This window comes from Ranitomeya imitator, chromosome 2 (genome assembly GCF_032444005.1).
Source record: "Ranitomeya imitator isolate aRanImi1 chromosome 2, aRanImi1.pri, whole genome shotgun sequence".
In the NCBI taxonomy this organism is placed as follows: domain Eukaryota; kingdom Metazoa; phylum Chordata; class Amphibia; order Anura; family Dendrobatidae; genus Ranitomeya; species Ranitomeya imitator.
Genome location: NC_091283.1, coordinates 394,891,011 through 394,908,378, shown reverse-complemented (window position 1 = coordinate 394,908,378; position 17,368 = coordinate 394,891,011). Strand labels below are relative to the sequence as shown.

General features: G+C 43.8%; 1 protein-coding gene across 1 annotated transcript in view; it reads left to right on the top strand.

The window, feature by feature from the left end:
- The first annotated feature begins 827 nt into the window (after window positions 1-827).
- LOC138667009 (oocyte zinc finger protein XlCOF7.1-like) overlaps window positions 828-17,368 on the top strand; it is a 31,553-nt gene continuing 15,012 nt past the window's right edge. The window contains exons 1-6 of the mRNA XM_069755238.1: window positions 828-920; window positions 9,083-9,228; window positions 9,339-9,518; window positions 9,593-9,716; window positions 9,800-9,897; window positions 11,165-11,255. Of these exons, the coding sequence (XP_069611339.1) occupies window positions 9,151-9,228; window positions 9,339-9,518; window positions 9,593-9,716; window positions 9,800-9,897; window positions 11,165-11,255 (571 nt within the window). The 5' untranslated portion in view covers window positions 828-920; window positions 9,083-9,150. The remainder of the gene's footprint in view (window positions 921-9,082; window positions 9,229-9,338; window positions 9,519-9,592; window positions 9,717-9,799; window positions 9,898-11,164; window positions 11,256-17,368) is intronic.

Here is a 17,368-nt window from a genome sequence, read left to right as displayed (position 1 = left end):
TTCCTGTACACCAAAAATAATTTTTTGCCACGCACCACCTTGGACCCAACAATGGTATTGACCTTGAAATCATCCGATGACGTATCTGAGCTCCTGACAGGAGTCCCGGACAATTGGGTCATGTATACGGGTTTCAATAGAGAAACATCGAAAGTGTCGGCGATGTTCAGATGTGGAGGAAGGCCTCTGGAACGCCTGCTCGCCACTAGTTACTATAGCTTTGGCTAGAGAGCCAGCAGTAACCAAGTGAACAGCACTAGTCTGTGCAGGACACTGAGACCAACATCTTTGCTGAGCAGCTCCCACTGTGGCTGAAGCAGAATGGGAGACTGCAAGGCTTGGGATTTACCCTGTGCAGTGGGAGAATCCCAGCACCTAACATAATGAACCTCATGTTCAGTTATATATATATATTTTTGCCTAGCAACATTAAATCAATGTGTGATTTTTTTTGGAATTTTTTTTTTTCATCTGTGCCACTTTGTGCATTCTGTGCTCCTTCATGATAACGCCTCTCCCCACTCTTCACAATGGTGGCGCTGGAGGAGACGTGGACTCTAATTCTGGCAAAACTAAACAAAACTAAACAATCAGGGCTGTGTGTAAATTTTTATTTTACAAATAGCAAATAGAAATAAGAAAAATGCAAATTTATATATATATTAGAAAAGGAATTTTGCAATATTTATTGTCCATATACAAATACGTAAAGAATATGAGCAGGAAAAATCCATAAAAAACTGTACAGTGGACCCTTCGGGGAGGTCCTCACTATCATTCTCTACACAACACCAGATATATGACTGTTCTGTGATTCCAGGACCTGTGATGATGTCACAGTCATGTGATCAGTCCCATGGAGGGGAGGAGCCAGTCTCCATTTTGCTCCATGTGAGAGAAGACATCTGCACTGGTGACAGGTAATGAGGGAGCAGGGAGGGTGTGATGGGGGAACAGGACTAAACCCTAATGGGCTGAAGGTCAGGGTCTCTCTGACCCCTAGAATATACAGCGGAGCCTGAAAGGTCGGGAACTCTTTAGTATTTTCCATATTTCTGCATTAATTTGACCTAAATCTCCATCAGATTCTCACACAAGTCCTAAATGTATAAATCCTACATGAAACGAGATGGAAAGGTATAAAGACTGAAGATCGTCGCTTTACAGCATAATAGAAATGTTTATTAAATCACCTGATAAATGTATAGGTCTATGGAGACATAAAATAAGGGGAATTTCCGTGATACAGAGACTGGATAAAAAGGTGGCAGCAATACACACTATAATATATGTACAATAGATCAGATCCTGTGTCAGGTGGAGTAAGTCACGGTGTCAGAGAGGTGTGAAGGCCGCACATCTGAGCATAGCAAAGCAGTGGAAGGAATACAGGTATAATGGGTATACAGTGGGGCAAAAAAGTATTTAGTCAGTCAGCAATAGTGCAAGTTCCACCACTTAAAAAGATGAGAGGCGTCTGTAATTTACATCATAGGTAGACCTCAACTATGGGAGACAAACTGAGAAATAAAAATCCAGAAAATCACATTGTCTGTTTTTTTAACAATTTATTTGCATATTATGGTGGAAAATAAGTATTTGGTCAGAAACAAACAATCAAGATTTCTGGCTCTCACAGACCTGTAACTTCTTCTTTAAGAGTCTCCTCTTTCCTCCACTCATTACCTGTAGTAATGGCACCTGTTTAAACTTGTTATCAGTATAAAAAGACACCTGTGCACACCCTCAAACAGTCTGACTCCAAACTCCACTATGGTGAAGACCAAAGAGCTGTCAAAGGACACCAGAAACAAAATTGTAGCCCTGCACCAGGCTGGGAAGACTGAATCTGCAATAGCCAACCAGCTTGGAGTGAAGAAATCAACAGTGGGAGCAATAATTAGAAAATGGAAGACATACAAGACCACTGATAATCTCCCTCGATCTGGGGCTCCACGCAAAATCCCACCCCGTGGGGTCAGAATGATCACAAGACCGGTGAGCAAAAATCCCAGAACCACGCGGGGGGACCTAGTGAATGAACTGCAGAGAGCTGGGACCAATGTAACAAGGCCTACCATAAGTGACACACTACGCCACCATGGACTCAGATCCTGCAGTGCCAGACGTGTCCCACTGCTTAAGCCAGTACATGTACGGGCCCGTCTGAAGTTTGCTAGAGAGCATTTGGATGATCCAGAGGAGTTTTGAGAGAATGTCCTATGGTCTGATGAAACCAAACTGGAACTGTTTGGTAGAAACACAACTTGTCGTATTTGGAGGAAAAAGAATACTGAGTTGCATCCATCAAACACCATACCTACTGTAAATCATGGTGGTGGAAACATCATGCTTTGAGGCTGTTTCTCTGCAAAGGGGCCAGGACGACTGATCCGGGTACATGAAAGAATGAATGGGGCCATGTATCGTGAGATTTTGAGTGCAAACCTCCTTCCATCAGCAAGGGCATTGAAGATGAAACGTGGCTGGGTCTTTCAACATGACAATGATCCAAAGCACACCGCCAGGGCAACGAAGGAGTGGCTTCGTAAGAAGCATTTCATGGTCCTGGAGTGGCCTAGCCAGTCTCCAGATCTCAGCCCTATAGAAAACCTTTGGAGGCAGTTGAAAGTCCGTGTTGCCAAGCGAAAAGCCAAAAACATCACTGCTCTAGAGGAGATCTGCATGGAGGAATGGGCCAACATACCAATAACAGTGTGTGGCAACCTTGTGAAGACTTACAGAAAACGTTTGACCTCTGTCATTGCCAACAAAGGATATATTACAAAGTATTGAGATGAAATTTTGTTTCTGACAAAATACTTATTTTCCACCATAATATGCAAATAAAATGTTAAAAAAAACAGACAATGTGATTTTCTGGATTTTTTTTTCTCAGTTTGTCTCCCATAGTTGATGTCTACCTATGATGTAAATTACAGACGCCTCTCATCTTTTTAAGTGGTGGAACTTGCACTATTGCTGACTGACTAAATACTTTTTTGCCCCACTGTATATACAACAAGGCTGTTATCCCCTTTACACCCAGCCTCTATTCACCTCCATGACTAGGCCTAATTTTACAATTCTGACCAGTGTCTGTTTATGTGGTAATAACTCTGGAATGCTTCAATGGATCCCACTGATTCTGAGATAGTTTTTGTGACACATTGTACTTTATTTTAGCTTAAAATTTTAGTGCCTTATTTTTTGCTTTTATTTATGAAAATATCTGAATTTTTGGCAAAAAAAAATATGAAAATTTCAAACTTTTAATTTTTACGCCCTCAAACCAGATAGCTACCCTATTTTGCAGACTATAAGACGTACCCCAAATTTTGGTGAGGAAAATGTTTTTTTGTTTTTTAAAATTGGGGTGCGCTTTATAGTTCCATTTTCTGGTAGCTTACTGGGAGGAGGGGGACCAGCTGCAGTAGAGCAGAGTCATAGGAGGTATAAAGCTGGTGGTGGCAGCAGGAGTGGGGCAATGCTGCAGTGGGCCCTGGGCTTTCTGAAAATGATGTCTCCGCATTTGCCATTGTTTTCACTGCTGTGGACGTCGGGAAAGTGGCCGCCAGAGTCAGTGCATGAGCAAATTTGATTTGTTGTACAATTTCTCCTGAGTACCAAGGCTGAGGAGTCGGAGTCGGGTAGTCACAGTACTTGTCCGTTTTGGTGGAGTCGGTATAAAATGGACTGACTCCTGAAATATATAATATATTGGGTACAGTAGTTCAATGCAGAATCTGCTGTAAATGTTTTCATAATAATTTGGGAAAGTTATGATATATCTGTTCTGTTCCTTATCTAAGGATCTCGGCTTTTAGTTGAGATGAATCTGTTCTGCACTTTATGTTCATGCCCAGTAGTGTCAGTCCTGTGGAGTTAGCAGGGAAATTGAGGAGTCCGAGGTTTGGCTTACTGACTCCATAGCTCTGCTGAATACATCGATATCACAAATGTGGTGGAAAACTACTCTTTAGGAGCACGGCAGGTCTCAAAAGGTAAAAGGACCATTTGACTTTTGGAACGCAAAATTAGCTGGAATAGATAGCGGACGCCATGTCGCATTTGAAGAGCCCCTGATGTGCCTAAACAGTGGAAAAGCCACAAAAGTGACCCCATTTTTTTAAACTACACCTCGCAACAATTTCATGTTTGGGTACACGGCAGGGCTCGGAATAGAAGGGGTGACAACTGAATTCTGGAGCTAAATTTTTGTTGTAAAAGATTTCGGATTCCTTGTCCCATTTGAAAAACCCCATGACATGACAAAACAGCAGAAATCCCTACAAGTGACCCAATTTCTGGAAACTACACCTCATGTATGGGCGCAGTGAGTATTTTTACACTAGAACTACCGATGGAGTCATTTTTTCTCCTCGCAACTTTCATCCTCTTCTGTGACTACATTTTACCGAATTCCGGCTTGAGTACCTTTTTTTTTTTCAAAATATACCTTTAATTACCAAAGGGAGTCATTTTGACTCCCTATTATATCTTGCTAGTAGGTAGCTGGCTGACTCAGAGGTCATCATGACCACATCGTTTTGCCATGGCAACAATTGGCCTTCCCATTATGCTAATAATAATAATAATAATTTTATTTATATAGCACCAACATATTCCGCAGCGCTTTACAAATTATAGAGGGGACTTGTACAGACAATAGACATTACAGCATAACAAAAACAGTTCAAAACAGATACCAAGAGGAATGAGGGCCCTGCTTGCAAGCTTACAAACTATGAGGAAAAGGGGAGACACGAGAGGTGGATGGTAACAATTGCTTTAGTTAGTCGGACCAGCCATAGTGTAAGGCTCAGGTGTTCATGTAAAGCTGCCTGAACCAGTTAACTGCCTAAGTATGTAACAGTACAGACACAGGGGGCTATTAACTGCATAAAGTGTATGAGAACATGATGCGAGGAACCTGATTAGGTTTTTTTTTGTTTGCTTGTTTGTTTTTTTTTGTTTTTTTTTGAATGGGCAACACAGGGATAGTTAGGTTAATGCGTTGAGGCGGTAGGCCAATCTGAACAAATGAGTTTTTAGGGCACGCTTAAAACTGTGGGGATTGGGGATTAATCGTATTAACCTAGGTGGTGCATTCCAAAGAATCGGCGCAGCACGTGTAAAGTCTTGTAGACGGGAGTGGGAGGTTCTGATTATTGGGGATGCTAACCTGAGGTCATTAGCAGGGCGGACGGCACGGGTAGGGTGGTAGACTGAGACCAGAGAGGAGATATAGGGTGGTTCTGAGCCATGGAGTGCTTTGTGGATGAGGGTAGTAGTTTTGTACTGGATTCTTGAGTGGATGGGTAACCAGTGTAATGACTGGCACAAGGTAGAGGCATCGGTGTAACGGTTGGTGAGGAATACGATCCTGGCTGCAGCATTCAGGACAGATTGGAGCGGGGAGAGTTTGGTAAGAGGGAGGCCGATTAGTAGAGAGTTACAATAGTCCAGACGAGAATGAATAAGTGAAACAGTAAGAGTTTTTGCAGAGTCGAAAGTAAGAAAAGGGCGAATTCTAGAAATGTTTTTGAGATGCAGATAAGAAGAGCGAGCCAGTGATCGGATGTGGGGGGTGAATGAAAGCTCGGAATCAAGTATGACCCCAAGGCAGCGGGCATGTTGCTTTGGAGTAATGGTGGAACTGCACACGGAGATGGCAATGTCAGGCAAAGGTAGGTTAGTAGAGGGAGAGAACACTAGGAGTTCAGTTTTAGACAGGTTCAATTTCAGATAGAGGGAGGACATGATGTTAGAGACAGCGGTAAGACAATCACTGGTGTTTTCTAAAAAGGTCGGTGTGATATCAGGAGAAGTGTATAATTGGGTGTCATCAGCATTGAGATGGTACTGGAAACCAAATCTACTGATTGTTTGTCCAATAAGGGGAGTATACAAAGAGAAGAGGAGGGGGCCTAGGACTGAACTTTGAGGAACCCCAACAGTAAGGGGAAGGTGAGAGGAGGAGGAACGAGCAAAAGATACAGTGAAGGAGTGGTCAGAGAGATAGGAGGAGAATCAGGAGAGAACAGTGTCCTTGATGCCGATGGAGTGGAGCATAGTGAGGAGGAGCTGATGATCCACAGTGTCGAATGCTGCGGAGAGATCCAAGAGAATTAGCATGGAGTAGTGACCATTAGATTTAGCTGTTAGTAGGTCATTAGAGACTTTAGTGAGGGCAGTTTCAGTAGAGTGTAAAGAGCTGAAACCAGATTGAAGAGGGTCGAGAAGAGAGTTATCTGAGAGATAGTGGGTAAGACGGGAGTGGACCAGGCGATCGAGGAGTTTAGAGATGAAGGGAAGATTAGAGACAGGTCTATAATTAGCGGCACAGTTTTGATCGAGGGATGGTTTTTAAGTAATGGATGTATGATGGCATGCTTAAAGGGAACCTGTCACCCCGTTTTTTCAAGATGAGCTAAAAATAGCGTTAAATAGGGTCAGAGCTGTGCTTTACATTAGTGTATTTTGTGAGCCTTTAGTCCCCACCTTTGCTGCCGAAATACCTTTGTAAAGTCGCCGTATTGTGCAGGAGCCGCTGCCAGTGGCGTTTTGTTGAATGTACTCTTTTTTTTTTAATTATTTATTTTTTTCTAACCCCACAATAATACATGCAGTATGTCAAATAGGAGGCAGATCACTGAAGGATCAGTAACCTGTTAAAACCACATAAGGATACATATGTAAGCAGATCACCACATAAAGCTCCCCCACAGGATGCCCCAAAAAACTAGAATCCAATTAACTGAAAACTACAACTAAAGATTAAACAAGAACCACAAGACAGCAACCAAGTTATCATTGTAATCAGTATAACGTCTCCAACCTGACATTGTCTATAGGTTACTGAGCACAATCCTGCTGACAGGTTCACTTTAAACTTATGTCAAATATTGTAAGGTGGTTAAACAGACGTGGGAATGAATCCTATAACCATGCAGTAAAAGCAAAGCCACCATAGATGCACGTTTCGCATTCAGCTTCCTCAGAAGGTCTGTAATAATGTGTAAAATAAGACAGATGCCTAATTGCTGCACAAACAGTTGTACCTGGAGGCCTTCCTTCTGCGCTGTATACTCTGACCCTTGCTGCCTGAAGCTCTGCACAAGTCCTCTTCTTTTCACTGGCAGCCCCAGGCTCCTGGCTTGCTGTGGTACCTCCAGGTGTCAGGTGGGCCAGGAGACCTGCATTCTCCTTCCCTCCGGATTTAGTGGCAGGGTCTCCAATTTCCACACCACCACGGACTCCATTGTCCGGTCTCTTGGCGCTTTCATCTGCGGTGAGCCCAGTCACAGCTCCAGACCCCAGGCTCCTCTCCTTTACCTCTTCTCCTCTCACTGTCCCTGCACACACTAACTAACAGACTCTCTAACAGCGCCCCCAGGCCAGAATTTATACGGAAGCTCCCCTGAAACTGGGTTTGGAGCTCCCCCATTAGGTCTGGAGTCAGGATGGTGTTGCATGTCAGTATTACCTGATTAGGGGATCCCTCCTTGCTTCCAGGCATGACGTCACCCCCCCCATCCTTCCCCCGTGAGGAAGGCAGTGCCATTGTGGCAACTGGACTCCTGGGGTGCCACAATTACAAAAGTGTGAAATAAAATAATGCCCCAGATCTTATGTTATTATACAGGTTTGCATGTTTCCTTCTTCAATGTAATGGTGTCTACCATTGCTGTGAATATGATCTGCAGCTTTGATGTTCTTAATCCATATACTGTTCAGTTCTAGCTACCGCAGGAACTGGTAATGGCTGTCAGACAACAATCTGATATTAAAGACCTGTCCTAGGGATAGCCCACCAATATCTAAGTACTGGAAATTTCCATTACACTTCACAAATGCAGCTATGGCTTGGTATATGCAAAATACAGGACTTGCTAGGTGGCAACTCTAATTCAAGTGTGATGCTTGCTGTTTGAACCCCCAGCGATTAGGAAGTTCTCCCATATCCCACACATAGCTGATAACTTTCAAAATTGAAATCGCCCCTTTAAGGGTTGGATCAGACTGTGTAAAGAGGTCCTTACTGTGCTATGTGAGTCTCAGTGGTTACTGTAGTTCTGCCATTGTATTCATGAACCAGCAGGCTCAGACTGGAAACAGACAGAGGTCCATCAGCTATAGGGGAGTTTGTGTTGTTGTGTGTGGCCCCTTTTGACACCAGTTCAGGTAGAGGATTTATGGATCAGAGGGTCTCTGATCTTGCTGTGCACGGTATCTGTACTCACTGGACACTAGTGGACATTGCAGCTTTAATTTGTTATTTAGAGTGGCTTTCTCAGCTTGCACCTGTTTATACTTCTCTTTATGTTTGGAAGTGGAAGTAAAGTTTTTGATGTTTGTGTTACACGCCCTCTGACTGAGCACTCCTCCCAGCAGGCTAAGGCATTTTTAAATAGATCTTGATCTTACCTGCCCAAATAATTTTAAGCTTTTGGAAGGGAGAGGCATCATGTTAGGTTTAGGGTCCCAACAAAGGGGTACGCCTTGTCACTGGCTGTTGGGCTCTCACAAATTGGCCAATTTGTATGCTAGGTATCTTTGTTTTTTGGCATGTTTTCTATTCCTATTTTATATATTCAATCTTTACATATTATAGCCTTTCACAGTGCAGCTTTCATTTGTTAGATACACTTCCACAAACGTGTATTGCAAAGATAATACTGTGATAAATCCCTGTTCTTTAAATAAAACAGGTTCCTCACGCACACCTGATTGTTATTTATATTGTTTGAAAACAGCACATTCTAATTTAAATTGAGACTTGTCATCCTTTCAGGAAGTAGCGTCACCTTTAAGCATGTTTGGTGTGTGGACTGGTTGGGGGTGCGTCCTGTGTTCAATCTGTAGTAGAGTGAGGGGCGAGTGTGAGATTGAGCTGTAGAGTGACATGGACCCCTTATAGTCACCTCCATCCCAAGTTAAAGCAGAGGCTAAGTGAAGGCCTGACCTACCAGACAGTGCAGATGACTGAATGTAGTGATCATGTGAACCCGGCAACAGGCTCAGGACATTCCTTACATGGCATATTCATGATTTTACATCGTCATCTTCTCCAATTCAGGTCCAATATCGGATCCTCTCAGTGGAGATCTTCTATATAAGAGAATTTTCCTGAGTGACCCATCAAGGATGGATAGGGACAGGAACAAGATGGTGGAGAAGATATTTCAGCTCACCCTAGAGATCCTCTTTCGGCTTACTGGAGAGGTGAGAGATTCTGATTACATCATTCTTATCTATGGGAATAACAGATGGACAGAACTGGAGAGGTGGAAATGTCTGTAGTGAGATTTATTAATGTGTCTCGCCATAACCAGGATTACACAGTAGTGAAGAAGACCTCTAGTGAGCGCTGTCAGGCCCCTGTGTCAGAGGGACGGGGAAGACCCCTGAGCCCAATCACGGAGCCTCCACCTCACCCCCTGATACATGAGGACATCAATGACCAGAAGATCCTAGAACTCACCTACAAGATGATTGAGCTGCTGACTGGAGAGGTGACACTGCTGGGAATGCTGGGTCATTATACATTAACGCTGTAAAGGGATGACAGTATCATTGTATGTGTCAGGTTCCTATAAGGTATCAGGATGTCACCGTCTATTTCTCCATGGAGGAGTGGGAGTATTTAGAAGGACACAAAGATCTGTACAAGGACATCATGATGGAGGTTCCCCAGCCCCTCACATCACCAGGTAATATACAGGACTAAATACGCACGGCCTATAATTATCTGTATGTAAAGAATGAATTCAGTCCCTATATGTGTTTCCTCCAGTTCTATCCAGTAAATGGACAACACCAGAGAGATGTCCCCGTCCTCTTCTTCCACAGGATTGTAAACAAGAAGATCCCAATGTTCCTCATGATCATCAGGTAGATGGAGAGATGGTGTCATGAGATCTCCCCTATCATGTGTATAAGGCTGTGAAGGTCTTGTGTTCCGCATTGTTTTATCCACCAGTATTATACTCTGAATGGCCATTTTATTAGAAACATTGGTCATTTCCCAACTGAACATATTGGACACATGACCTAAATGTGCAATATGAAATGAAATGATCAGTTTTCAGAATGTGAAGATTAAGCAATCTGAACAACTTTGTACAAGGTCATCACTGCTAGGCTATGGGGTTTTACGTGCAATGATATCAAGAGTCTACCAAGAATAGTGTGATGAAAGAAAAACATCCGATCTTGCATCGGGGTTTCCATGTAAATCAACAAAATACATTATTCTGATGAAACTCCCAAAGGATCCATTTATTAATGAGGCTGTACAGTTGCTCTGGACTCCGCCTGGTCTCTATTCAGCTGTATCCATCTTTTAAGAGGTGCACAAAACTTTTGCCAACCGTTCTTTTTGCACACATAGAAAGATGGGCACGGCCAGATCATAAGCCAGACATAGCCTACAGTGTCTCCATCAGCCCCTTTTATAGGGAACTTTCCACCGGGGGTCTGAATCATGTATTTCAGAAATTTACACGGAAACCTCGTTGTATGTGCTCAGCGTAGAGAGTAGGGGAAAAATGTGCACCGAGCCTTACTGCAATCTTTGAGGGATAGAATGAACAAATCAACAGCAGGTGAAGAATTGGCTTTAGTTATTTTTTATGCCGTTCCTCTTTCAGTGTAAGGGATTAGGAGACTTTATTGGGTCGGCGCAATTCCAGTGATACCAGATTTATAATTTTTTTATGTTTGTCTCCAGTCACACTAAAAATACTCCTTTTTACAAAAACTATTTTTTTTGCATCACCATATTGTGAGAGCTATAATTTTTTCCATATTTCAGCCCACAGTCATTCGAGGGCTTGTTTTTTGCAATATGAGTTGATGTTTTTATTGGTACTAATTTTGCGCACATGAAATTTTTTGATCGCTCATCTCTATTCAAGACCTCTTCCTCTCTGAAGAGGCAATTTGCATATTAAATTTCCCAGAGTAGCATTGAACGGCAAATAACCCTCCTAACATTAGTATCCTAGAGCTGGTATGTCACTCTCCACAAGGAGAAACGTTACCCCTTAGACTACTGATGTCATGTCATTTTTTATTTGTGTTAATTTATTAACTTTTCTGTTCTTATAAATCATTTAACGCAAATTCTTCTGTCTGACTTTTACAATATTTCTTTCAGGGTGAAAATCTGCCCCATATTAATACTACAGAGACATATGTGAGGGGTGATGAGCGGTGTAAAGAGGAGATTCCTACAGATAACCGCACAGGTGAGTAGTGACCACTAAATGCTGAGAAGCCACAGGTTCTACTCAGTCAGTGGCTGTAGAATCACTTAATGTTCTAGTGCTTGTTATACAGAGCTTTACATTTGGATTTTACACTAAGGTTTATTGTTTAAAATAAACATATTTTGACATTATTCTTTCCATAATCACTTCTGGGCTGTTGTAGAAGAGATCCTCCTGTATTCAAGTCCTGTCCATCTGAGGACACTGCTCTAAGTGGATCCCCCTAAATATACTTTTGAAGATTTAGTGTTGGGAACCTCTGATACAGGATGATCTGGAAGAAAATAGAGGATCGGGCCGCTTCAGATAATGATCGTCCAAAGAATAAAAGATGCAATCATTAAGGAATTAGACAATCGGTCTGCATTTCTTGATACCGAATTGGCATCTTCATCAGGCCAAACACCAGTTCACTGTCAAAATGCATAGCCTGAAAGTCAACAACATCATCTGCTTTTTGGATGGTTATTATCAGCAGCGCTCGTGTCCTTCATTTTCTTCTATATCATTGTGTATCCTTCTTCTAGTGTTATTTATTTTTCATCGCTCAGGAAAGAAGCAGCAGCTGACATACCATGATTCTACAAGCTTTTAACAAGGATCGTGTCTGTAGATTCACAACCCCAGAAAGTGAGCTCATCCTCCACTAATCTCCTTATATGTCCTCCTTTTATTGGTTTTATTGCATTAAACCGAAAGAAATGAACTGGAATATAAGTTGGTATACTTGTAACGAGTAGGAGCATGTTCACACTGGCCATGGCGGGTGGTGCCATCTCCCTGGTCCGAACAGTTACTGACAAGAGAGCCTGCTGCTGTTTTAACGCTGACAGACATTGTAATGTGTATACAGGGTCGGACTGGCCTGACGGGCTATCGGGGAAATCCACAGTGGGCCCATGGCTATGGGGGGAAGAAGGAGAGGTGGAGAAGGGAAAAAAAGTCTGCATTTTTTAGTGGCGCAGGCCCATTAAAAATGCAGGCAGAGTATGTGCAGGGGCGCGCGTATTCAGCGTTCATTACCTGAACCGCCAAGTCGCACGTCCTGATCGATACTGTCAAGTCTGAATCCATCATCACCGGCCTATGACATCAGTGTCATGCGACGGGTGCACACATTCAACCGCCGGCCTCTGCTAGGTCGGTGGCCATTTTACGATGTACGTGCCGTACCTGCAGAGATGGAGGAACGCCGCCTGGCGCCATGAGCGTAGAAAGGTATGAGGAATCTTTTTTTTTTTTTTTTTTTCTCTCGCTCTCTCTCTCTGTGGACATGAAGCTAGGACAAGGGGCCAGGATGGATATATGGGGGGCAGGACAAAGGATATGGAAACATATAAGGGGGCAGGATGGATATATGATGGGCAGGACAAAGGACCAGGAAGGATACATATGGGGGCAGAATTAATATGTGGGGCAGTATGGATATATGGAGGGGAGGACAAAGGACCAGGATGGATATGTGGGGGCAGGATGGATATATGGGGGGCAGGACAAAGGACCAGGATGCATACATATGGGGTGCCAGGATGGATACATATGGTGGATCCAGGATGCATATATATGGGGGGCCAATATGGATATATGGGGAAGCAAGGATGCATATATGGGGGGCAAGGATCGATATATGGGGTGCCAGGATTTATGGGGGGGAGGGGGCAGGACAAGGGACCAGAATGCATATATATGGGGGATCCAGAATGCATATATGGGGAGACCAGGATGGATATATGGGGGGCAAGACAAGGGACCAGCATGGATACATATGGGGAGCCAGGATGGATATATATGGGGGGAACCAGGATGGATATATATGGGGGAACCAGGATGGATATATATGGGGGGCCAAGATGAATATAGGGGGGGTCAGGATAGATATATATGGGGGCAGGACAAGGATGCATATACAGTTGTGGAAATATGTATTTGAATCCTTGCTTATTTTGTAAGTTTGCCCACTGACAAAGACATGAACAGTCTAAAATTTTAAGGGTAGGTTAATTTTAACATTGAGAGATAGAATATAAAAAATAAAATCCAGAAAATCACATTGTATAAATTACATACATTTATTTGCATTTTGCAGTGAGAAATAACTATTTGATCTCTCTGGCAAAACCCTTGTTGGCAAGCACAGCAGTCAGACGTTTTTTGTAGTTGATGATGATGAGGTTTGCGCATATACCAAGTAGTAGAAAAGACGGCGCCTCAAACGTTGGTGAAAAAAAAATCACATTTTGTTCTGCCTCCTGTGACAACGTTTCGATCCAAAAGATCTTTCACAAGCATATGTCAGGAGGAATTTTGGTCCACTCCTCTTTGCTGATCATCTCTAAATCATTAAGATTTTGAGGCTGTCACTTGGCAACTCGGAGCCTCAACTCCTTCCAGAAGTTTTCTATGGGATTAAGGTGTGGAGACTGGCTAGGCCACTCCATAACCTTAATGTGCTTCTTTTTTTAGCCACTCCTTTGTTGCCTTGGCTGTATGTTTTCTGTCATTGTCTTGGTTGAAAACCCAGCCACGACCCATTTTTAATGTCCTGGTGGAGGGAAGAAGGTTGTCACTCAGGATTTTACAGTACATGGCTCCATCCATTCTCCCATTGATGCGGTGAAGTAGTCCTGTGCCCTTAGCAGAGAAACACCCCCAAAATATAATGTTTCCACCACCATGCTTGACAGTGGGGATGGTGTTCTTTGGGTCATAGGCAGCATTTCTCTTCCTCCAAACATGGCGAGTTGAGTTAATGCCAAAGACCTCAATTTTTGCCTCATCTGACCATAGCACCTTCTCCCAATCACTCACAGAATCATCCAGGTGTTCATTAGCAAACTTCAAACGGGCCTGCACATGTGGCTTCTTGCAGGATTTTTAAACCTTTATGGTGTAATGTGTTACTAATGGTTTTCTTGGTGACTGTGGTCCCAGCTGCCTTGAGATCATTAACAAGTTCCCCCTGTGTAGTTTCAGGCTGATCTCTCACTTTCCTCGTGATTATTATTATTTATTTATATAGCACAATTAATCCCATGGTGCTGTACATGAGAAAGGGGTTACGTACAGAGTTAGATAGATATCATTTACAGTAAACAAATTTACAATGACAGACTGGTACAGAGGGGAGAAGACCCTGTCCTTGTGGACTTACATTATCTATGGGATAATGGGGAAGTGACAGAAGGTCAGGGGTGTGGCGGCTCTCGTGGTGGTGAGGCGGCAAATTGATCAAGGATACCCCACCTGTTGAGATTTTGCATAGTGCCCCAGATAAATGTCGATTGATAGTCATTTTGTAATTCTTCCATTTTCTTACTATTGCACCAACAGTTGTCTCCTTCTCACACAGCGTCTTACTGTACTTATGGTTTTGTAGCCCATTCCAGCTTTGTGCAGGTCTATGATCTTTTCCTTGATATCCATATAAAGCTCTTTGGTCTTGCCCATGTTGTAGAGGTTAGAGCAGTGATTTTCAACCTTTTTTGAGCCGCGGCACACTTTTTATACTTAAAAAATCCCGAGGCACACCACCAACCAAAATGGCACAAAATGGTGTGTCCAGGTTTGAGATGAAAGTCTGCAGTCATTCTATGTGACTGCAGGCTTCTGAATTCTCACAGTGCAAGCACTGCACACTTTCAGGATTCTCCCTTGCCGGTGGCCAGAGTGGACGGTCATGACAGCACAAGTATGTGATTTGGATACTTCTGGCCACATTCTAACTAGACGTGTCCGGCCTCAGTCAATTCATTTTCATTGAATGAGGCCACACATGTCTAGTCAGCACGTGACCGCATGTATGTAAATCACCAACATCAGAGAATTATGATAGCAGTGTGCACTGTGAGAATTCAGAAGTCTGCAGTCACATAGTATGACTGCAGACTCATCACAACCTTGGACATCCCCTTTAATGTTCCTAACAAATAAAAATGAGAATTAGTATCACAAAAAAAACACATTTACATCCAGGTACCTGATAGATGACGTTGTTTGTGGAGTCGCCTCTTTCTTTTCATCTTCACCTTGTCCAGATGCCATGATGACTCTTCTCATCCACCGGCAGAGCTCGTTTCTGCAGACTTCCATCTTCTCCTGTCTTCTGCAGCACATCCCGACACAACACCCTTAAAGATAGCAGTGTTATTATAATGCTCCGGAATAAAAATATCTGCCCTAGGCTGAGCCCTTGAGTAAATAATTGCCCCTCACTTTATTCCCAGCACATAATATGACCCTCACTGTCCCTCTTATGGTACATGCCATCCACACTACCCTCTCTCTCTTTTCCATACTTCACACTGCCTTCTCATACGGTGTCCCTCATAGAGAGCCCAGTCTCTCTACTGTGCCCCTTCATTACACTCCTCCTACTTGGCATACTGTCTCCTCCTGGCTGTTACCCTCACACTACTCAGTATCTATTATGTGTCCACTCACACTTTCATCCCCCCATACTGTCTGCACACATTTCTAATAGCCTCCTCCTGTACACCCCCCCCCTGCTAACATACCCCTTTGCTCTCTCCATATTTCCTCCTCACACATTCCCCCCTCACACATTCCCCCGACTCCCCATACTGTCCTCACACATCCCATCACCGTTGCTCCCAGTACTGTCAGCACACATTTTTCCCCTCGCTACTGTGTCCACCCCCATCTCCCCACTCACCCCCACAGAATATATAATAATAATAATAATCTTTATTTTTATATAGCGCTAACATATTCCGCAGCGCTTTACAGTTTGCACACATTATCATCACTGTCCCCAATGGGGCTCACAATCTAAATTCCCTATCAGTATGTCTTTGGAATGTGGGAGGAAACCGGAGTACCCGGAGGAAACCCACGCAAACACGGAGATTACATACAAACTCTTTGCAGATGTTGTCCTGGGTGGGATTAGAACCCAGGACTCCAGCGCTGCAAGTGCTGCCCATCCACTTCCCTTCCGATAGAATAAATCCATCCCCTTCCACAGAATAAATGCACCCTGCCCCACACATGCTAAATAAATTCCAGCCCCCCCCACATACACACTGAATAAATCCCCCCCCACACACTGAATAAATCCCCCCCACACACTGAATAAATCCCCCCACACACTGAATAAATCCCCCCCACACACTGAATAAATCCCCCCCACACACACTGAATAAATCCCCCCCCACACACTGAATAAATCCCCCCACTCACTGAATAAATCCCCCCCACACACTGAATAAATCCCCCCCACAGAATAAATCCCCCCCACACACTGAATAAATTCCCCCCACACACTTAATAAATCCCCCCACACACTTAATAAATCCCCCCACACACTTAATAAATCCCCCCACACACTTAATAAATCCCCCCACATACTCCCCATAAACCCACCCCACGCTGAATCTTCGGTGTCTTCAGCTCCACAGCACAGGAGCACTTACCACCAAGTGTCTTCTGTCTCCTGCGCGCCGGATAGTGACGTCAGCAGCGTGATCACATGACTTGATCACGCTGCTGGCGTCGCTCTGACCCAGCGGTCAGAGCCTCAATTGTACTCGCAGCTGGTAGATGTCTGCGAGTACAATTGATCTCCAGGAGCCGGCGCGCTGCAACTTCTCTGTGCCGGCTGTCAGCTTGACAGTCGGCACAGAGAACAGCTGACTCCCGTTCCCCGCGGCACACCCGACCATGTGTCGCGGCACACTAGTGTGCCGCGGCACACTGGTTGAAAAACACTGGGTTAGAGTCTGACTGACTAATTGAGTCTGTGGACAGGAGTCTTTTATAAAGGTGACTACGTAAGACAGCTGTCTCTAATATAGGTAACGAGTTGATTAGGAGTGACTAACTGGTCTGTAGGAGCCAGAGCTCTTAATGGTTGCTAGGGGATCAAATGCTTATTTCCAGTTCACCACCTGACAGCACCATTGGAGGACGTCCTTCTTACCCTCAGTGAAACAGGAACAACAAGCGGTTAAAAGGACCCTCCCCACTCCACCCACTAGTGTTTTTCCTGTCCCACTGTGGATAGGAACGGCAAGCGTATCCTCCGACGGTGTTGTACAGATGGTGGAGATCGGGGGGCCCAGCCTTTCCCTTCC